At 43.9% G+C, this 23161-nt stretch overlaps 1 protein-coding gene across 1 annotated transcript in view; it reads left to right on the plus strand.

Annotated features, from left to right (window-relative positions):
• The window catches only part of HMCN1 (hemicentin 1), a 185525-nt gene that overhangs the window by 85125 nt on the left and 77239 nt on the right, over window positions 1-23161 (plus strand). The window contains 18 exon segments of the mRNA XM_017736452.1: window positions 1399-1526; window positions 2853-3125; window positions 4047-4142; window positions 4536-4730; window positions 5725-5855; window positions 6480-6627; window positions 7095-7221; window positions 8266-8420; window positions 10371-10649; window positions 11449-11730; window positions 12753-12861; window positions 13431-13600; window positions 13900-14054; window positions 14821-14944; window positions 16215-16316; window positions 18085-18237; window positions 21977-22128; window positions 22869-22992. Coding sequence (XP_017591941.1) covers window positions 1399-1526; window positions 2853-3125; window positions 4047-4142; window positions 4536-4730; window positions 5725-5855; window positions 6480-6627; window positions 7095-7221; window positions 8266-8420; window positions 10371-10649; window positions 11449-11730; window positions 12753-12861; window positions 13431-13600; window positions 13900-14054; window positions 14821-14944; window positions 16215-16316; window positions 18085-18237; window positions 21977-22128; window positions 22869-22992 — 2903 coding nt within the window.

The following is a 23161-nucleotide window of genomic DNA, read 5'->3' on the forward strand; positions in this document are numbered from 1 at the left end:
TTCCCCTGTGGCCAAACCTGCACCTTGGAGCCGTTCCAGGGAGCTTGTGACAGCCTCAGCAGCTCTTTGGCCACCATGTCTGCTGAAGGAGGCTCGTGTGCAGGGAGTTGGCTTGTTCTCAGTAATCCATGTGGAATTTTCTGCTGTTTCCTGTGAGCATGTTGCATGCACTAACAAATCTGCATTCTTGGTCTCTTACTTGTCCTCGTTTTACCTCAGGAGACACTGATAAATTAGGGTACTTGCTCATGGCTGTTGTGGTGAGATCCAAGTTGTCCAGAGGAATAGAAGTCCAGCTCAGCCCTTTCCATAAAATTGTTTACAGATGTCAGCAAAAGTTACAGATTAGTCCAAACAGAATTGTTTGAGACCACCCAAAGATCTTGTTAGAAATGTGAACAGTAAACAAAGGGAGAGGGAAATCAGATATGAGGGAACTTTTATCAGAAAGCAAACATAATTACTGGACAAAATCAAGGAGGAGAAGTTGCCTCAGAAATTTTGTCTTTTGGGCTTATAAAAAAAGTACCAAGAAGTTTGGAAAGATACAGGCAGCAGAGGAGGAATTGTAGTATCAGACAGATTTTACACTGAAGAAAATACATTTCGCTTTCCTTCCCTTCATCTCTCCAGCCATTGCAATCCCCAGATTCACCATTTATGTCCTTATGATAATGTTGTCCTAATTAGTGCCAGAGAAAGGAAGACAGATGATCCCACCGATTCCCACCAATTCTGGGTGTTACTTTGAGTGCCAGGCTTGAATTTCTTCTTGTCAGTCCTTAGCTGTTATTTTTTCTTCCCTCCTCACTTATTTTCTCTCTCTATTACCTTTGACTCCTACAGAAGATTTTGGCTTATCTGGCCAGTGTAGCTTCTGGTGTTAGAGATCTGTGACCAGAACTGTGGGAGAACTTAATGCTGTGTAGTTAATTATTTACTGGGGAATAATGACAATTCCTATAAATACCAGAACTGGCAGTTTTGAATCAAAATCCTGTCTTCCATCTTGGATCAATGTAACATCATTTTTTGGCAGGATGAAGCAGTATTAAAAGTTTTAACTTTTTGACCCTACTGACCTGAGTTGAGCAAAAATTTTTAACAGGAGGATGAAGAGCTCCATTTCTCTGCCGCTATCACATTTTAATAAGTCCTATAAATAGCTAGAACCAAATTTTGTAATTTGGATCTTAAATTTTAGATATTTGCTGTGTATTCTGAATATAGGGGCTCCATAAAGAGTTAGGAAAAAAAAGAGTAAATATAAGTCATAGTTGAGTAATATGGTCAGAGTGGTGTTATTTTAGCTCATAGCAATCATTAGCAGCGTGTAAGGAGAGGTCATTCATCTTTCCATACATGTTTATACAGTTTATCTGCTTCTTCTTTTTCCAGACACACTTTCCTCCCCTCAGGGTCAATGAAGATCACTGAGACCCAAGTCTCAGACAGTGGAATGTATATCTGTGTCGCCACAAACATTGCTGGGAACGTGACTCAGTCAGTGAAGCTCAGTGTACATGGTGAGTTGGAACTCCAGGGTTCATCATCTGCAAGTTTCCACATGGAACTGAGCATCTTGAAGAGGTTTTCAAATGTTTTTCCTGACTGACAATAAATCGTCTCAGCTGTGGTTCTTTCAGGTCATATTCTCTTCATATGTGAGTTACTGATTTTGTGGAACAGAAATGCTGTAAAAACACACACTAATACATAGATATGTGTGAAGGTGCCCAGTGGCTCCAGCCACTCCAGGACCTGTGTCCCCCTCCTTACCTTTATCCCATGTCACTCCCTTGTCTCTCTCCTGCTCTCCCCATACTGGGGCTCAACCACTGTTTCTTAACCACTCACACAATATCACGTCTGGAAAAATATCACTTGTTAATGTTTCAGGCATTTTTTTAAAGTCTTTTTATTGCCAATGATCCTTAGGAAAAAAATATTGTGGCAAAAGACTTATGGTGGATTTATATTATTCTTTAGGACTAGCAAAATCACCTCCAGTCATATTTTATCTTCCTGTCTGAACTTGTGTTTGGAAGTCTACAAAGATCAGGGATTAGGGAAAGGAAATTAAAATGCCAAAAGGAAAATGTGATTAACTTTATCATAAAAGCTTTTGAATTGTTTTGTGTTATGAGGAGCCAGTACCCACAGCTCTTCCAGTGTGCTCAGAATATGACAGTGCTCATGGGAGTTGTGCAGTAGTTTGAAATGTGGCTTGTTCAAATAAATTCAGCACCAGGGTATTTCCCATCCTATTTTGTGCAGAGAACATGCAGGGCTGCTTTTTTAGTCACCTGAGTAATACCTTCCACACCTGAGGGTGTTTGGTTTCAGTGAATAAGGAACATTTTCTAAAATTATAAAATTAGAAAAGAATTTCATAGGATCATAAAATGATTTCAGTGGAAAGAGACTTTTAAATGTCACCCAGTGCCACCCCCTGCCATGGGCAGGGACACCTTCCACTAGCCCAGGGTGCCACACAGGCCCCGTCCAACCTGGCCTTGAACACTTCCAGGGATCCAGGGGCAGCCACAGCTTCTCTGGGCACCCTGTGCCAGGGCCTCCCCACCCTCACCATAAAAAATTTCTTCCTTGTATCTGGTCTGTGTCTCCCCTCTCTTAGTTTAAAATACTTCCCCCTTGTCCTGTCCCTCCAGGCCGTTGTTCCAAGTCCCTCTCCAGCTCTCCTGGAGCCCCTTTGGGCACTGGAAGGTGCTCTGTGGTCTCCCTGGAGCCTTCTCTTCTCCAGGCTGAACATTGCCAGCTCTCCCAGCCTAAGGAATGGTCCTGTACATTGTTTCTTCCACATTTCTGTAGACTAAACTTGTCTTCTTCAGTTCCTCCAAGGATCCAGCGTGGGCCTCGAGTTCTGAAAGTGCAGGCTGGGCAGCGAGTGGAGCTTCCCTGCAGTGCTCAGGGCGTCCCTGCCCCGTTGGTCTCTTGGTTCCGAGGCAGAAGCGCGGTGCCCACAGACGGGGGGCAGTTCCTGCAGAGCCCGGACGGAGCTCTGGGCATCAGCAGCGTCCAGCTCCCTGATGCTGGCGTCTACACCTGTGTGGCCACCAATGATGTGGGCAGTGACACGGCGGAGGTCACAGTACAAGTGCAAGGTAGCTGCTTGGGGCCACGCTCCTGCCCTGGCCCGGGCTGGCAGGGACTCCCTGCCAGTGCCGTGGGGCTGGGGCTTTGGCGGGGAGGGGCGTGGGGCTGGGGCTTTGCAGGGCAGGGCTCTCTGCCACCCACTGTTACGTGATGCAAAAGCCACATCTGGTTTAGATGTTATGTTCTGATGGTAATTGAGGAGAATTAGAATGAGCAAATAGTCTTTGGAGAGGTTGCAGAAATAAAAAAAAAGCACATGCTCTTGCGCTCTCTCTCTATATGTATATTTAAATTAAAAAATGATGTTGGAATGGTGAAAGGGTAAGTGGTCAACGTGCCAATTTAAATATGTCGTGTAACTCCTCACCTGAGGGGCTGACAGATGTCAATGGAGCATGACTGACTTAAGCTAAGCAGGAACTATTTCTTCTTTGCAAAAGTCTAAAGGCAACATTCTGATCCCTGTGGATTAGAGGTGCTGAGAAACACTTCTTACAAACAACAAAGAACTCTCAGTAACTTTATGTAATTGTAGAGAGTATTCTTTGTATAGTCTCAGGCTGCACACAAGTTTAAAATGAGACTTGAGAACAAAGGATGGCAGTAGCACTAAAATATGTGGTGTGGGGAAAAAATAGTTAAAATAGTATTTTTCAGATTATGCAGAAACATTGCCTTCAAAATAAATATAGCAAGATTTAAAGAGAACTATTTTCTGTCAAGTTTGAAAGCCTCTTTGTGCTGCTTACTTCCTAAATATTCCCGCTGAAATGGAGACTCCTTGTATAGTACCCATTCCAGTCAATGTAAAGAGGGTTATTGGAATGTGACCTTGTGTAAATGAGAGACATAGTATTATGTGTTGTCAAACTGTATTTTTACATTTGGAGCAGAGATCAAGCAGTTTTTTGGGTCTAATTTTCTTTCAGAGTCTCCCACTATCGAGGACCCGGACCCTCCATTCAACAGCCCCTTCCAAGAAAGAGTGGCCAACCAGCGCATTGTGTTCCCGTGCCCTGCAAAAGGTGAGTGTCTTGGTTACCCCTTGTAGTGACAAAAGGATCTTTTTCTGCTGACCATTGCAAATTACAGAGCTGCTGTTAAACTGTCCAATCCACACTGTATTTTCCATGTCTGCTTTATATGGAAAAAATCAAGCTAACAGCGATTTAAATAACCACTGTGTGTGGAAGTCCTGTGGAAAGTCATTGCTAGCCAACAAGGATTTTACAATGTATAGGATGAAGATTTTTAATGTTAAAATCATCCTGTAATAGCTGGGGCTTCCTCTTGGAAGCTCCTGGCCTCCCATGTGTTGTCCTTCCAGCAAGACTTCCAGCAAGCTGCAGGTGTTGTTTGAATCAATCTTGTTCTGAGCTGAGCGAAGCGTTTGTGGCCATTTCCCCTTTTCCTTGCAGGTATTCCCAAGCCAGCCATCAAATGGCTGCGGAACGGGCGGGAGCTGACCGGGGCTGAGCCAGGGCTCTCGGTGCTGGAGGATGGGACCCTGCTGGTCATAGCTGCCGTCACGCCCTTGGACAATGGGGACTATGTCTGCGTGGCAGCCAACGAGGTTGGGAGCACACAGAGGAGATACAGCCTGAAAGTCCATGGTAAATAATACAGCATAGCCCTTGGGGAGCTGGCTTGGAGAAGTGTCTTCTATTTTCTTGTTGGAAATGGCATGGCCCAAATCTGCCCTTGTGCTGTTAAATTATAAAATTTCATCTGAGAACTTTCTATTTTTCTGACACTCTCTATAGTTTTTCTTTTCCCCTGTTGTTTCTGTTCTCCATGACTTTATCATCTTTGTTTTGCTCAAGGATCCAGCTACATCTTATTGGTAGAAACTCCAGTTACACTTGAAAATTTTAATGCAAATAACAAATGAAGCTTTGTACTGTAGAAATTACAGATGGAGGGCTAGATCTGCATTTCAAATAAGAGAAGAGTTATCAGAATAAACACAGACTAGGAGATTTCTAGTTGCTAGTACTCTTTTTCTTTCAGAATCCTAGTTAGAAAATAGAAACCCTACAAGCTACTTTTGTTTCAGTCTTGTTCACTTCCCATGATAGTTAGTTCTAATGCCTTAGCAGGATTGTTTTGAGAAAAGCAGGAATCCCATCTCATGCCAGCAGGGCTTATCAGTGGGGTTGGAACTTTCTAATCCACCACTTAAGGCCATTCTCTTTGCATTCATAGTGGGACAAATGATAGATGGGGTTCTTGGGCATGACTGGACCAGTGAAGAGGAAGGATGAATCTGGAATATGCTTCCTTCATATGCTAAGCAAATAACACGAGATTTCAAGTTTAAATTTCAGATTAATTTAAAGATTATTCTCTTAAAATGTTGATGGTGCTTGTGTTTGAGTGAGTTTCCCTGGGAGTCTGTTATTGGACAAGAGAAGACTGTTTTTTGGCAAAGAGAAGAAAGGATGCAGGGACATATGTCCAGAGCTGAAAGAAATGGAAATGTTGGGAAGGGAATGAGAAGGGTTTGAGAAATTTTGATCTGTAGTGGTCCTTGACTGGGATGGAAAGGAGGAAGGGGGAAGTCACTGGAATGGAAGACTTAGATCCTGATGTTGAGCTTTCTTGCAGTTCCTCCTGAAATTAGGGATCAAGATAAGGTGACAAATACATCTGTGGTTGTTCATCACCCTGTAAGTCTCTTCTGTGAAGTAACTGGTAACCCCTTCCCAGTCATCTCCTGGTATAAGGATGATATCCAGGTATGTGGGATTAATCTAACTGCGGACTTTTGAGGGCTTGACATGAGAACTCATTCAAAATAAATACATGTACATGCCTTTATGTATATTTAAGTGCTCTAAGAACACCCCCACAGGAAGGCAGCTAAATATGGCTCATCCATTAATTCTGTAAGTCAAATGTAAACTCTTTATTTTCAATATTCCCTTACGAATTTGCCTTAGAAATCTCCCTGTCTTGTAGGTGCCAGTCCATGCAGAGGGGACCAATATTGCCATTTTTTTCATTCTATGGGTGGCAAAATAAGAACCTTCAGAGGTGAATGGACTTCCTCAGGATTATCCTTGAGTCCTCTGTTTTCTACATGTGGCTGATTAAGTCACAGTTTAAGATGAGGAGAGGTCCCTTTATGCACTCGTGGGACTGCCCATTGCTGCTGGATGGAGTTTCCCCACTCCCTGCCCTAGGCTGAGCTACAAACCATATTGAATAAATTGCAGCAGGGCAGGAGATTAGTGCTGAAACTGAAAGGGGAAACAGATTATCCTTCCACTAAAACTACCATTTTCTTATAAAAATCCAGCTGTGATACTTGGCTGCTGTAGCTTGGATCACATAAGGCTAATGTCTCGGGTTCCTCTAAGGTTGTGGAAAGCAGTGCTCTCCAGATTTTGCACAACGGGAAGATACTGAAGCTCCTGAAAGCTACTGCTGAGGACGCTGGACAATATTCATGCAAAGCCATAAATGTAGCAGGAAGTTCTGAGAAGCTGTTTAACCTCCATATACTCGGTTAGTTCCATGGCTTTGGGGTTGATTTTTGTTTGGTTTGGGTTTTAGTTGGTGACTGGAAAAATGGTTGACATTTAAGAAGCCAATAAATTTCAAGTCATTATGAACAGATTCTTCCACTCACTGATGATCAACTATTTGCTGCTGAAGCACTGAGTGCTTAAACTTTGCCATTCTTGTAGCAACCCAGACAAAATGCTGCTTTTGATTTCTGGGCTGTGGTGCCTTGTTTTGTATTTGGGGTGTGCAGTGTGACATAGAGGTGTTCCCCGGTACAGTTCACCAGTGCAGGTGTGGAGGTGCTTGTCATGATAGACAGGCTGTTGTGATCTGCGGAATTCCCTCTGCAGTGAACATGAAAGGTGTTTCAAGGGAACAGTCAGATCCACTGCTGCATTCCCTTCAGTCACAGGGCACAGCTTCCCTGGCTAAATACCAGTCCTTCCTTAATGTTTGTCTTTTTAAAGTTCCACCAAGCATAATAGGTGGCAATACCGCTGGTGAAGTGGCAGTCATCCTCAACCAGGAAATCCGTCTGGAATGCAGAGCCAAAGGCTTCCCTGTTCCTGACATTCACTGGTTCAAGGATGGCAAGTGAGTATATTGCAGCTTTTGTGGTTTGTGTCAGGCTCATCCTCCCCTAGAGCAAAGAGGGAGGAGGTTCAGTGTTCAACTACGTAGTGTTAATTCAGTGCCATCAGCATGTGGGGTGGTGTGAGGTGGTAAATTCTTTAATCAAAACTTAACATCCCATTTTTCTTTCTGAACTCACCCATTATTGGCACTTGCAGAGCAGATATTGGGTTTTTGGTGCAAGGTGACGGTGAAGCAAGATAAGCAGAACCATTTCTTTGGGTTTATTCTGTGAGTTATTCTGCCTGAATTATTTTAAACACATCATTAGTTAAAATGCAGTTGTTTAGCTGAGATGATTTTTTCACTGGTAGACAGAGCTCATATCAAACATTTTGCTGGCTAGTGCCTTGTGCAGTTCTGCATATATACATTAAAGGTTTGAAATACATATAGGTGTATACAAAGGTTTGTATACATACATACAGTAAAGATTTGAAAACATTTATAGCCTGCATGTTTCCATTCCTCATCTCATCTTCCAGGAAAGCACACCAGGAGAAGAATTCTTGATGGCTTAAATATTAGCTGAAAACCCAGCTGGGCTGGGTGTTTTTGGTGTTTTAACAATGTAGTTCAGTGTAGGCATTGGTCAGGACTCACAGGTATCCTGCTGTGGCAATTCCTTACTCTTTGCTATGGATATGTAGTTCCTGTGTAATAGTTGACATTTTGTTATCGGCAAAGGCCTGGCATGACTAAATAAATTAGGAAAAGGAGCTGAGGTAAGACATGTGACTCTGGCTCTGATGCTGGCATCCTGGAGGTCTGCGAAAAGTACTTTCTGTGGTTAGGTTTCTTTTAGAAGCTAAGAGTAGAGTTAATCATAATAGCTTGTCACTGCATGGCGGTTCTTGTGATTAAAGCCATTAATTTAGTGCTAAATGGCACTCTTGAATGGTACAATTACTGCCACCAAAGGGCCTCTTCTTCTTACTGGCAGTTTAAATTAATGCTGAAAGGGTGGGGGCAGAGTTCTGTGAAGCAAAATGGTCTCTGTTTCAGGCCCTTGTTTTTGGGTGATCCCAATGTTGAGCTCCTGTACAGGAACCAAGTTCTCCACATCAGGAGTGCTCGCAGGGTTGACAAGGGTCGCTACCAGTGCAGCGCCACCAACACTGCTGGCAAACAGGTGAAGGAGGTCAGGCTCATTGTCCACGGTAAGTTTATGGAATGCCTGGTCCCAGAAGATCCTCTTGTTCTACTCATCAGGTTTCTTTTATACTCAGGCAAATACAAATTAAGTCTCTGATGCTACAAAATTTGTGTGTAAACTTAATTTAATAGTCATGTGTTCACAAAATTACCTTTTAGAGTATTTGTATGTATGAAGTTAAGTATGGATGTAGTCTTTGCAGGCTTGGAAAAACACCTTGAAGTGGTGTTTATATGATTTTTTTTTTCTAATTAGCGAAAGCCAGAAATCTTGAATGGCATTCTCAAATTCTGCTATTAGTTTCAACTGAATTATTTTATTATCACATTGGCTTTATTGCTTTGATCTGTCTTAAGGAGGAGAAAATTAGTAAGATTTTGATTTTAACATGCATTTGGTCTTATTTTACTTAACCTGGTCCTAGGATACACCCTGTGCCTTATGGGACTCAGAAATTCTTGTGCCTGGAGTGTGAGGGGTAGGGATTTGAGTCTCCGAGCTCTCAAGTCCTCACTTGCTATAGATTTGTTCCTGAATGTTGTGTGTGATTCTGTGAACTTAATGTGCATTATTTCTCTCATCTGGGACATTTCTGAAGCACAGAGCACCCACAGGCACAGGAATGTGGCTGTACACCAGTCATGGTGAAACTTTTTTCTATCATGAGCAAAGAATGCTGGGAAGACTTGCAGGGGATTGTGACTGTTCTGAGATTAGAGGAATAAAATGGCTCCCCTCCTCCCCCACCAGATAAAATCCTCGTAGATGAGTCGATTTATTTCAGATTCTTCAGGAAAGATGAATTTATGACAGCAGAATGGAACTTCTCTTTATTTTTATATTTCTCATTAGTCCTGTCTGGACAAACAGAAGCCCACAGAGTAAGTGAGGAACCTCAATGCTAATTCCTGCTAGTTCTTACTTTGTTTCAGCTGTTTAGCCCTGCTTTTGGCTGTGATAGTTTTCCAAAACACCATATTAAAACCATTCCTCATCTCTGATAGAGAAATGCATTTGCCTTTGAACTGGGTGTGTTTTGGCAGATTCGGTGGACTTGGGGTTTTTGATACAAAATAATGTTTAATTAGTAAATATTTCATTGTAGTTTGATAATTGCAGGACCTGTCTCAGGTGGGGATTCATCCATTCACAGACACTTTGCTTTACATTTCTGCAGTGGTGTTTTCAATGACTACTATGGAAGTTAGAGGAATCCGTGGATGTACTGAGCATGTTTGGCAGCAGAGGAGTCAATGTGTCTGCCAGATGTATCTGGTACTTTCAGCAGCCATAAATTTAGTCGTTGCCAATTGCACTGTGTTTTTATTGCTTCTATAGAGATTTACGGACTCTTTATATTGGCTGATTTACACAAGAGCTTGCTTGCTAGAAAAATCCGAGTCCTGCTGCCTAGAGAGCGAGGGAAATGACTATGGGCCAAAAAGCTTCAAAAATAGGAGTATAAAGCAAGACTGTTAAGCTCATACTTAGTCTCAAAGTAAGTGACTTCACCCTCAGAAGTTTGGAGCATGGAGCAGTTCCCACTGCCGTTGTGGAGGCTCTTGGGTGTGTTTGGTATTTTCAATAGAAGGATGCTTCCTGGGAGGATGCACCTCCCTAGGTATCCAGGGATTGCTCTTTCTTTGGAGATAGGGAAGAGGGCTGCCCAAATGCATTGCAGGAGGCACGGAGGCCCAGCTGTCCTAACCTGGCACACGTTGGAACCTGGTGGCCTTTTTGTTCTGTTCTCTTCATGCTTTCAACGCTGTGTGCCTTGGAGAACTGTACAGGTGATAGATCAGCTCTGCTGGGCAAAGAACTAAACAAAACACAGCAGGAAGGGTTGGAAGGCTGATGAAGATATTTTATTCTTACAGCATTTTAATGTTTTGTTTAAATCTGCACGTACTTGTAGCCTAAGGCTTTAATGTTGCTGTTTTGTCTTTTGAACTAGTCCCCCCTAGTATTAAGGGAGGAAACACTACCACAGAGGTATCGGTGCTCCTCAACAACCTGATAAATCTGGAATGTGAAACCAAGGGAATCCCTGTGCCCACCATCGCCTGGTACAAGGATGGGCAGCATGTGATTTCCAGCCCCCAGGCTCTGTATGTGGATAGAGGGCAGTTCCTGCAGATCCCGCGGGCGCAGGTGTCAGACTCTGCGCAGTACTCGTGTCGTGTGAGCAGCGCTGCGGGGACTGCAGAGAAGCTGTTCCACGTGGATGTCTATGGTGAGGGACAGCTCCTGGACTGCTTAATTGCTCCTGCAGAACAGCTGTAGGACACATTTTCAGCCTCTGCAGCCTGGCAGTGGCTGTGGTTAAACTCTGGCCTCTGTTGGCAGGGCTGTGTAGAGGGAGATTTAGACCCTCTGCTTTATGGGACTCTCCAACAACTCATGACTTCATGGAATCATAGAATGGTGTGGGTTGAAAGGGATCTTAAAGCCCATCCAGTGCCGCCCCCCACCCCATGCCCCCCATCTTCCACCATCCCAGATTTGCTTTAAGCTCCGTCCAACCTGGCCTTGGACACTCCCAGGGATCCAGGGGCAGCCACAGCTTCTCTTGGCACCCTGTGCCAGGGCCTCCCCACCCTCACAGGGAACCATTGCTTCCTGATACCCCATCTAACCCTGCCCTCCCTTCACCAGCCTTGGTACCATGCTTTCTTCTACTCAACTATTTCTTTTCCATGTATATCATTCTCTATCTCACATCTCCATGCTAAACAATACTTACTTGAAAGACCCACTCTGGGTGGGATCTTTAGTGTACTCTTTTAAGTCCTTCTTCTCTAGTTCTTCCCTCTCAGAGTCCTGCATATCCTCTGTTTTATACAGCTGGTCAGTTCTGAACTACATCATTTGACTTCTCTGCCTTGCCTTGCCCCAGCAGCAAATTCTCACATGAAATTGTGCGTGACGTGATGGCAGATGGAGCCAGAGTGGGTGGAACGAACCCATTTTCTATTAATACATTTTCTGGCTACAGAATTAATGGCTTGCAATATATTTTTTCCTTCCTGCAGTTCCTCCGGTAATTGAAGGCAATGCTGACGCAGCCCAGAGCAGGAAGGTGGTTGCTGGTAATTCCCTGACGTTGGAGTGTAAGGCTGCTGGCAACCCTCCCCCTCTCCTGACCTGGTTAAAAGATAGGGTTCCAGTGAAAGCAAGTGACAAGCTCCGTATCCTGGCTGGGGGGAAGCAGCTGGAGATCCTGAACACCGTTGAGGCTGACCGGGGCCAGTACTGGTGTGTGGCCACAAGCATAGCTGGAGAACAAGAAATCAAGTATGATGTTGAAATCTTAGGTGTGTGAGCTGCGGATTTATCAGATTCCTTTAAACCTAAGATGGAAAAGTTCCATAAAACCTATGGTTTTATTTCTGTTGGTATCAATATATTAAGATCAGTTAGTCACGCTCTGTATCTAGCTGGACCTGGGCACTGCACAACTTTTCTGTCCAGGGCTACAGGACAGTTGAAGACTTGTACTTTCAGGTTAGTTCTTGAAGGTTTTTTGTGTGTGTGGTAGGTAAATACTATTCTCAGTAACCTCTAAAATTCTTCTTACTTGTCTTCAGAGAAGAAAATCACAGAAATCCATGAAAAATATTGCTGAGTAGTTGCCTCTGGGAGAGGACATCTTTCTCTGAATTTGAGTTGTGCAAGTTTTGAATCTTATACTGAAAAAAATACTTTTTCTTCTATACCCCTTGAATCCATTACCACAGTCTGTATCTCAGCAGTCCCTTCTGAATGTCTTGAGGTAAATGAATGTGAATGTGAATTCACATTGTGAATTGTGAATTCACATTGTGAAAAAAATGTGAATCACCTTCTCCTGACATGGAAGAGAACTGTAAAGAACTGATTTTTAGGTTTTGCTCACTTGAACATAATACTGAATGCAGATGTAGAGCATCCCTTCTGCTTCTGCAGGTAAATGTCACTGATCTTGATAATGGACGAGCAGTGTGGCAGTGCTTCCTTCCCAGAGAGGATGAGACAGGGTGAAGAGGACCTGGAAGAGTATCCTCTGCACCTTTGTTTTCTCCTTCTGCTGGCAGAGGGTGCTAAAAGGCCCCTCCTTCCCACCCATTCACAAGGTTCTTCTGACAGAATCTGGAAAACACAACCAAACAAGAAATAGTAAAAAAGTGTGAACAGTGATTTGAAGCCACAAAATGTAGCACTGGGCAGATGTTTCCCTTCAAAAAGGAACAGTGGTTCATAATGAATCAGGGTATGTTTAACAGTGCTATTTGAGAGAGACTTGTTTGATATTTGTGATGTGTAAATGTTTCTGTTGGTGGATTTTTCTCTCTTACAGTGCCACCATTTGTGGAAGGTGGGGATGAGCTCTTGGGCTACATTGTGATCCTCCATAACCCTTTAGAGCTGGATTGTTCAGCAAGAGGGACACCCTCACCAACTATCACGTAAGGGCACTGATACGACAGTAGAAAAAATACAGATAAATCTGCTGGTTCGTTAGGTGAGCTTTATGAGCCACCTGTGTTAATCAGTTGGTGGTTAATGAGTAGAGGACAAACTCCTGGCTCTGCTGATAACACCATCAGGCACTCACTTGGCAACATCAGGATTTTATTTTAAAGTAGTTTTGTTTGTTGTGCCAATGTCCATGTCCTGGAGATTAGGATAGAAAACAAGAGCAGACAAAACTGTAAGTTCTTTGCTAACACAACTTAATGTGCCCTTTTCTTCTGCCACCCATGACTGCTTTTGCTTTGGAGGTTCCTCTCTGCCTCTGGTGGTATGTGTTGTCACCTTTCTGACATTGTCTTCAGTGGCTGTTCCCCAATACTCCCTTTCTGATAGACCCTGCAATCCATGGCACTCAGACAAGGGGAATACAACCTGGCACCTGCAGACTTCCCTAGAAATGCAGAGTTACTGAGGAATTCTGTTTAATAGAATTGTGCATATTTTAGGAGTGTCATTGATCTTACTTTCACAGACATCTGAGATGGAACTTTCTTTTTGGTAGGTGGTTCAAAGATGGTCAACCAGCTGGAGAGGAGGCTGGACACAAGGTCTTATTAAACGGACAGAAACTTGTAATCTCTCAAGCTCAAGTGTCAGACAGCGGCCGCTATAAGTGTGTGGCTGCAAACAAGGCGGGAGAACATGCAAAGGAATTTGATGTTACAGTGCACGGTAGGTTACTCAAGGTGGACAGGAAGCAGCAGACTTCTTTTATTTCAAATCTGTGGCAAGAAGGTGCTCAAACTTTCTATAAATGTTTGTTTGTATTAGCAGGTTGAAAAACTGGAGAGGGGATTAGATGAAATAGAATCATAGAATGGTTTGGGTTGGACACCAGCTGTGGCAGGGGCACCTTCCACTAGATCTGGAAGTAGAAGTAAAGCTGCACTTACCTCTGGATTATGGCTTCTATATATTTAAATGTACATGTTTAAATGATGCATAATTTTTGTTTCTGGTGCTATTTGCAGTTCCTCCAACCATTAAGTCAGCTGGGCCTTCTGAGAGAGCAGTTGTGCTCCACAAGCCTGTGACGCTGCAGTGCATAGCCAGTGGCATCCCCAGCCCTTCCATAACCTGGTTAAAAGATGGACAGCCAGTAAACACAGCCAGGGAAAATATCAGAGTAAGCATGATTCTTTTATGGGGTCCAAACCATGGAAGATAATTGCAGTAAGTTATACACGTTAGTGCTTCTTTTCCTTTTGCTTCCCTCACCCTGTAATACGAAAGTGCTTAAGATCCATCTTGCAGAGTGAGGGGCTTTTTACCTGCCTAGGGTGGTGTCTCAGGTAATAGCAGTGTTTAGCCGACCGAATCCCACTAGACACCTCGTATCAGCAGAGTCCATGACTGGAAATTCAGAATCTGTCTCCTTCCAGTGGTATTTTGCCCTTCAAGGTCAAGTGGTTATCTGCTGATTGTGAGGTGGCTCTAGCCAGTCGTCCCTGTGAGGCGGGATTAGCTGAGCTGTTCTGTAATCACTGCAGCATCTACCTGTAATTCCCTTCTCCTGGTGAGATCCTGCCTTTCCATGAAGAGCCCTCCCGAGGGCTTGCATGTTCCTAGGGTGAGTGCTTGCAATGACTTTCATTTCCCATGGCTGGAGCAGTTTTTGGCATCTTGCCTGCAGTCTCCTCTGACTGCCTGCACCTCGTCAGCTGGATCTCCTCACACCTGTACAGCTCCTGATGCTGCTGTCCCAGGGCCACTGGCATCTCTGACCCAGCTGTATCCTCTTTCCATGAGCCGGGTTGGGAGGGGATGAGCCTGGCTGTGTCCATTTGCCCTCTTGCCGAGCGGCTGTGCCGGGGACAGTGGTGTCACATGGGGACAGTGGTGTCACATGGGGACAGTGGTGTCACACGGCTCCTCTCTGTGTTTGGGAACAGCTGGAGGCCTCGGGCCGTGTCCTGCAGCTTGGCAAGGCCCTGCCCGGAGACGCCGCCCGCTACACCTGCGTGGCCACCAATGCCGCGGGGGAGGCCCAGCAGCACACCCGGCTCCACGTGCACGGTAATGCGGCCCAACGGGGCTGTCCCACAGCTCTTGCAGCTGGGCTCACTTTGCTCTGGCTTTTCTCCTGGCTCTGCACATCCACCTCTTGGTTCTCCTTCTCTGTCCCACTCCATTAGTAAGGCAAAACTGGCTTTTGTAGAGTTCAGCCTCTTGCCTGTGGTACCAGAGGACACAGAAAGGAGCAGGTACCTCTGCTGCTCAGAGGTATCCCAAAAAGTCAAACACATTCCTACTAACCCACCCCTCAGAAGGGTACTCTTTGAATCAATGTGTGATATACCACCACTGGCATTACTAATTCCATCCAAGCTTTTTGTGGATATTGGTATTCCCCGTGACCCTGCAATGGGAAATTTTTACAGGAATAACTTTACTGAGAAAGGAGCATTTTCTTGCAAGGGGATTTTTCATCCTGTTTAAAAGGAATTTTCTTTTGCAGCTAAAAACAGTGTAAAAAGAATCAGGGAAACTTGAGAAGTTGTTCTTTGCATGTGAATTTAAAAAACGCTCTCACCATGATTTATGTATATTTGGCTCAGAAATGGTCACGAAGTGTTGTGCATTGCTGATGTGAGCCAGTCCTCAAAGGAGGTATGGGAATCCTCAGGAGGTGCAGGAATAGTCTGTGGCAATATTCTCACAGAGTATGGCTATGTTGACTTTTATTGCCAAACCAAGCCAGTAACTGGAAAATGTTAAACTGAAGCGAGGAGAGGTTGCAGAGTCTCCGTGGATGAGACCTAGAGAAGCCACACTCAGACTGTGATAGTTGCATCACAACTAATTTCAGTGTCAGTCCCTTGCTCATAAAGCTCTCCTTTGCTGTCAGTCTTCATGTTCAAAGTGTCATTATCTGGTGTTTCTGTCATGTTTCAGATTTCTGAACTTCAGGAAGGTTAAAGCTGTCTACACCACTCAGTTTACTCTCACCAGGTGAAGTGAGAGGAGCTTGCCACAAGAAAGAATTGCTGTTCTGTGTTGTGTACCCATTACTTGCAAATATACTTTAAGTTCCATTCTTCCTGAAAAAAATTAACATTAACAAAAATAATGTTTTATTCTTCTTACAACTAATGAGATTATATAATTAGAGAGTATTCCCATTTCAGAGATGAACTTTCTGAAGAAATTCCTTGGTCATCCAGCAGTTGAAACTTGTGCAACTCACTGCCCAAAGTTTCTCCAAGGGTAGATGACTTTGTGATTGGATGCTCTGCTAGCTGGGTGGCTGAATTAATGAAAACCTGCTGCCTTTGTCTTTTCCCAGAACCACCCAGTCTGGAAGATGCAGGAAAAACATTAAATGAAACCGTGGTGGTGAATAATCCAATCCATCTTGAATGCAAAGCGTCTGGGAACCCTCTGCCAGGTATCCATGTGCACCTCAGGGAACATCTCATAAAGGGTTTCACTTTCATGTGTCTTTGGAAAGTAATGGATGTGCTGAACGTGGAGCTAATTGTGTGGTTTTAAACCAGCTAGAAACTGTGTGATGGGAAATGTCAATGTATGGGCTGACATGGAGGAAGGACTGAGGAATTCAGTGATCCCCACTGATACATGAGTGAAAACACATCACAAGGATAATCTATTCCCTTGTGATGCCCTGTCCACAGGCAGGAGCACTGTTGGATTTCTACTGAATGAGCTTTAAAGACATCCACTTTTATCTCCTGTCAGGTCAGTATTTGTTAGTGTAAGGCAGATCTAAAATACTTCATGGATTGAGTGTGCCTGTCAAGTGTGCCCATGTCTGGGATTTTTCTAATGTGTGGTTTTTGTTACCTGATAAGATATAAAAAGGCATGTTATTATGAGAGCAATTTGCTGTATCAATTATTGTAGAGCAAAAGAGGGGGAATAGTTACTAAGAGCTTACATCTAATATAGCAAATTATTCTTGCGCTGATTATAGCAACACTTTCAGAAGAAGGATGTTACTAATTTCAGATGTGCATCCAGCTTCTCCTTTTCTGCCTTTTCAATAATTAATTCACAGCAAAGTATTATTTTCTAGAATAATTTATACTTACATTAAAAAATTAAAATATTGAGGAACTAAAATGTTACAAAAGCATAAGAATTTTATATCTTTTTTACACTCATTTAAATTTTTTTTTCTCCCTTTTTCCTCCAAATTTTCAGTTATTTTAGAACAAACAGTTAAAATGATGGATTTTAGATCATTTTATGCAATAAGAACAGTTTGGTCACCCCTGGTATGATGTGATGGCCCATCCTATTGTCAAGATATAACATTAGTCAGGAAAGTGAGAGCACAGCATCCCACTGGAAAAGAGAGAAGCTGTGTGCAAGTCTTGTCTGTCAGTCAGGCCAGAGCACTTTGTGGGTGTGAGTCTTTCCCCAAAACCCCTTGTGTATTACAGGTAATCATTCCATGAGTAGTAATTTCATCTGAGTAGCGAAGTGGTGCCAGCAAAGCCTCAGTGACCCATTCTCCTGATGGATGGTGCCATCTTTTGGCTGAGATGCAAAATCCACAGATTTTCTTGGTTGTCAACTTCTATAAAATTTTCTTCTGCAGTAACACCAGTTTTCTGCTCTTTATTTTCATTTTGTAACCTGCCAGTTGCACTTTGATTTGGTTGCTTACATTTTGATTCTTTGTCCCAGGTAGTTCAGTTTCATGTAGTGACAATTTAGGGTAAAAGGTAAAAAAATTTGATACATATTATAGAATCCCTGGATGGTTTGGGTTGGAAGGGACCTCAAAGCTCATCTCCTTCCATCCCCCTGCCATGGGCAGGGACACCTTCATATTTTTGTGTGGTTTTAAACAGCTGCTCTTCACCTTGGTGTAAGATAAGTAAATTTCCTATAATTTGCTTTGTGTGATAATTTTTCGATTTCAGAACACTTTTCCATAAATATCTAGGGAGGGTGTGGATGATAGTGTCCAATTTGCTGTTGAATTCTGGAGCATAGTCAGTATTTTGTACAAATCTTCCAATTTCCTAATTTTCTGTTGCATTTTATTATTCTTAATCACGATTAACACTGCCATTGACTGTTAAAGGTGGGCATTGTGTGTGAAAGCTGAGGTGGCCGGGGTGATGGCTCCATGCTGCTGTGTTTGTCGGGGTTGTTGGTGACTTGTCCCTGTTCCTCCCCCGCAGCCATCTCATGGTCCAAGGACGGGCGAGCGCTGGGTGACAGGGGGCAGGTGCTGCACATCGAGGGCGCACAGGTGGCCGACTCCGGCCTCTACAGGTGCCTGGCTGCCAACGCCGCGGGCACCGCCGAGCTGCTCTACGGCCTCCAGGTCCATGGTGAGTGCTGAACTGTAGGAACCCGGAGTGCTGAGAATATTTCTCTGCCTGTTTTTAAGGGTTTTTACCCCCCTGAACAACACTGTTTTAGCCTCAAACCTTGGAAAAAATTACCAACGGTCAGACAAGAACTAGAAAATACAGTGGTGTGAATTAGGTGATAGACTACTATGTAAGATTGTCACAGGGTGAAAAATTTAGAGATTTTGGGCTTCTCTTTGTAGTAAGTAAATAAGAGTAAAAAATATCAAAATGGAGGATTGTTGTTGTTCTCTAAAGCTTCTTCTCTTTCTTCTCCTACTCCATATTCTGCAGTAAAAGTAGTTTGGAATGATTGGATAGAGAATTCCACAGTTCCTAGTTGTGTTACTGAATAATTTGTAGGAAAGTGAAAATAATGTACATTTTTAGTAACTATTGGTTAAAATATCTTTAAAAGGCTGTGTAAATCTTGATAGAGAGGGCTCACTCCTGCTTTTCTGTGCTCTATGCTGTACCTGGGTCACGCTAGTGGCTCTGTTCCTCTGATAAGACTTAATAAACAACTATCTGGAAGCATTGAAACTCAAGGAAAAGTCTCAGTTTATCTTTGAAACTCCTTGCAAGGACTTTCAGCAAATTCTCTCCCATCTGGAGGGACTTGATTTATGGCACAGTAAAGTGTCACTGAACCACGGAACTGTCACTCCTGGAGCTTGGGAAAACACCTCTGAGAGCATCGAGTCCAACCATTCCCCCAGTGCCACCAAGGCCACCACTGACCCATGTCCCCAAGTGCCACGTCCACATGGCTTTTAAATTCCTCCAGGGATGGGGACTCCACCACTGCCCTGGGCAGCTGTGCCAGTGTCTGACTACCCTATCCATGAAGAAATTTGTCCTAATATCCAAATTAACCTCCCCACCCCCAGCACGACTTGAGGCTGTTTCCTTTTGCCCTGTATTGTGACACTTAGGAATAACACTTGCAAGCTCCACCTTTGCTTTCCTCCTTTTCCAGTCTGCTAAACAGACTTGGTGTCACTTGTCACATGATCACAGAATCCCAGGATGGTTTGGGTTGGAAGGGACCTTAAACCCCATCCAGTGCCACCCTCTGCCATGGGCAGGGACACCTTCTGCTATCCCAGGTTGCTCCAAACCCCATCCAACCTGGCCTTGGACACTTCCAGCGATCATGGGGCAATCACAGTTTCTCTGGGAATTCCATTTCAGGGCCTTCACCACCCTCACAGCCAGGAATTCCTTTCCAATATCCCATGTAACCCTGCCCTCTGGCAGTGGGAAGCCATTCCCCCTTGTCCTGGCACTCCATGCTCTTCACTCTTTTGTTTTCTCAGTGACACTAGAATAGGTGTTTTGAATGCAGAAAATGTGCCAAGGGAAGGCATTTCTAGGAAGAATGAATTTGTGGAAGAGATATTTTGTTTAAGGGATCATTGGAGCAATTTGGAGGGCCCTGGCAGTTGCTGGGGTTTGTTTTAGGTGACTTTGAAGTTCACAGTAGACAAAGAACACAGGTCAAATTCTCTTTCATAATTCAGGAGTTTTAAAGAAAAATGTGCTGTGCCTAGTAAGGTGAAGTGGAAGTGTGGGTGTTTACTGACATGAGACACCTGAGCAAAAGCCAAATCGGAGCTTTTCCAGTGATTTCAGTGGCTTTTGGATGTGGCCATAACCTAAATTCTTATCTTTGATTCATGCATGTGCATGTAGCTGGTTTTCTGTGGGAGTCTTCCATGCAAAAGTGTGGCCCAAATTTGGCACAGTGTCCCCAGCTGAGATGCACACAGAGTATATAGTTCCTATTAATGTTAATTAATGACTTGGGCGGTGCGTTTCCATGGGTTTAATGACCATCATGGGAAAAACTGATGGCACAAGACACAGTCAAAGGCAATTAACCCCACCCAGTGATGAATTCCCAGGAAATCCTCAGAGCAAAGGTCATTATTCTAGTTAAATGAAACATAACCCCTCAGTACATGTGCGTCTTTTTAGGGGTGGTGGAATTTCAGTGAACACGTCCAAAGTTTTCGAGGGAGCTAAAACTTTATTACTAAAACACAGAGCTTCCCCTTCTAGAACAGAGTACGTGCAGTTGCAGCCACAGCTAATTGCATCAAAGGAACTAATTGCATCAAACCTCCTGTCCATGAACCTGCTTCATTCAGCTCGTGTCTCTCCAGGCTGACAGTGGAGAGCTGCTGGAATTCATCATCCACAGGTTTATCATCCACTGTCCTTAGAGTTTATGAGCTTGAGAAGACAAAACTTGAGTGTTTTGCCCTCTTTACCAGTGGAAGCAATGACTCCTTAATAGAGAGCAGGCTCAAATGCCAAGTATTGAAAGTTGTGCTGCATTTATGGAACGGCTGCTCTAGATTTCCATGAGCACCTGCCTTGGCCAGCTACTGGTCTTATTCACCAGTTTCTGTTGTTAATAGTGTTATCAGATCTTTTTGGCATTAAAAACAATCCTTGATACTGCAGGCTTAACACTGAATGGAACGAGGGAGGCCAACTGAAGGAAGCAGGTGGAATTCCAGTTTAGTATATTCATAGGATTTCATTGCATACTCATTTTTTTCACTTCTTTCTCCCCACTGTAGCTTTCTCAGGCATTTGAGAACAATGAATGCCATTGCATTGCAATAGGAGGAACTCTGTGTGTAGGGAAAAAAAAAAGGGAAAAAATTATAAAATCCTGTGCCTTTTTTCTGCCCTTACTGCTATTACTGAAATAGATGTAAGAGTGAGGAGAATCACAGAATCATGGAATGGTTTGGGTTGGAAGGGACCTTAAAGCCCATCCAGTTCCACCCCCTGCCGTGGGCAGGGACACCTTCCACTATGCCAGGATGCTCCAAGCCCCGTCCAGCCTGGCCTTGGACACTTTCAGAGGTGGGGCAGCCACAACCTGAGTTACAGGCTCTTAGAGGTTGCTAAATTCATTAATGAATCTTATTTTGAGTGCAGAATTTATGCAAGTTTTCTCCCTCACACAGGGGCATATGTATGAGTAGCTCACACCATTCTCATCTCTTTGCAGGAGTGACTTCAAGCATTACATTTTCATCTGATACTGAGTTCCAAACTTAGTGATAAAGTTATTAGTGGTAGGAGCAAATAGAATAGTTTTGATTCTCCTAGTACATGAAACATCTTCCTTTTTTAATGATTCTTGTCTCCCTTTCTATCTGAGCCCTACAACATTTGCTAGACTGTGTGCCTAGAGTAAGTGTTTTAGACGTTCCATTACAATGTTTTTTGTCATCACACAGGCAGATGTTTTCCAGTCTAATCTGATAAACGTTTCTGTATGCTGTGCCAGGCCAATTTATCACTCTGTGTATGGATTTGCTTTATGTGGTTTATATGGTAAACTCCTTTAATCCCCACCACTCCTAAAGCCTTTAACAAAGTCTAAATGGAATAGTAGAAAAGTTTGAGGGGATATTTTCTGGTTTTATGGTGTGGTTCCTGGGTTTCACAGCTGTCCTCTGGGCTGTGGGCCCAGTCCCACATACATTGCTCATAGTAGTTTCACTGCAGTTATCTGCCTGCTCGTGCAAGGGAAGAGCAGGATCGGGCAGAGAGCAAAGATGTGACAAGAGTTCAGTAGGAGTAACATGAGAAAAGAGAAGTAACATCCAAAACTAGGCAGCCTATTTAATTTCGTTGTGATTAATACTCTTATGTAGCTGTTACAGCCCTTTTACTGTGCGTTTATTTTCAGTCCCCCCATCCATCTCTGGCAGCAGTGACATGGTGACAGTGGTGGTCAATAATCCAGTGAGGCTGGAGTGTGAAGCCAGAGGCATCCCTGCCCCTATCCTGACGTGGCTGAAGGATGGGAGCCCTGTGTACAGCATCAACAATGGACTCCAGGTACCAGGGTCAGATCTGCTCTATCTGTGGTGTTCCCTGTTGTGGGAGGAGGCTTTTAAGTCAGTGCAGTTTAATGGAAGAGAGTAAGTCGGAGGATTTATAATAAAAATATAAGGCCTTTTGCTCTGGGTTATTTGTGTGAGTTTAGCTCCAGTAATTGCTGTGTGAAGTGGAAGATAAAGATGCATTGAAATAAAGTGGTCCTTTCAGCTGATGTCATACTGAGTAAGTTTGCATCAACATGTTTTCCACTTGCTGGGAAGAAGAGGAAATTGGACCAAATTCCTCTGCTGAAGATATCTGGAGAGCTCATTACATACAACAGTAATTCAGAAAAGAAAACCAACCTCTGATGTAAGGAGATATTTCAGAGGTAAAATGAGAGGCCATGGTTGGTTTTCGTAAGCTGATTTTACTATCTGAAAGGAAAGAGAGGAAATTTGTGTTCTGTAGGGACAGCTCAGGGCACAGATGAAAGGTGTGACAGCATGTTTGAAGCTGGTGGGAGGGAGGGGCGTCCAGGTCCTGCGAAGTCTTGAGAATGCCAGGAGTTCCCTATGGACTGGCATGAAGTTAGAGTTCTGCTTTTGCAAGTCTGGACTAGAAGAGAACACGGGGAGCAGGGGGACGGTGGAAAGCAGTGGCGAAACAAGCGTTTCACTTTGAAATGAACCCTAAGAGCTCCCCCTGCCTGTGTTTGACACTGGGGTGTGTCCGAAGGTGCTGTGCTCCCGTTGCAGGTCCTGTCCGGGGGCCGGGTGCTGGCACTGTCCAGTGCCCAGCTCAGTGACACGGGGACATACACGTGTGTGGCAGTCAACGCTGCGGGGGAGAGCCAGAGGGACATCGACCTCCGCGTTTATGGTGAGTGACAGATGTTTTTGTTTTGGTCCTGAGAGCTGTTCTTGGAGCTTTAATTTAACACACTGGGCCCAGACCCTGAGCAGCACTGAGTAAAACCAGTCCCAACCTGTAACGGAAGGCCAGGTGAGGAGGAGGGCTTTGTGTATGGAAGTTAAAATACATATATATA

Source organism: Corvus brachyrhynchos, unplaced genomic scaffold (assembly GCF_000691975.1).
Source record: "Corvus brachyrhynchos isolate BGI_N302 unplaced genomic scaffold, ASM69197v1 scaffold155, whole genome shotgun sequence".
NCBI lineage: Eukaryota > Metazoa > Chordata > Aves > Passeriformes > Corvidae > Corvus > Corvus brachyrhynchos.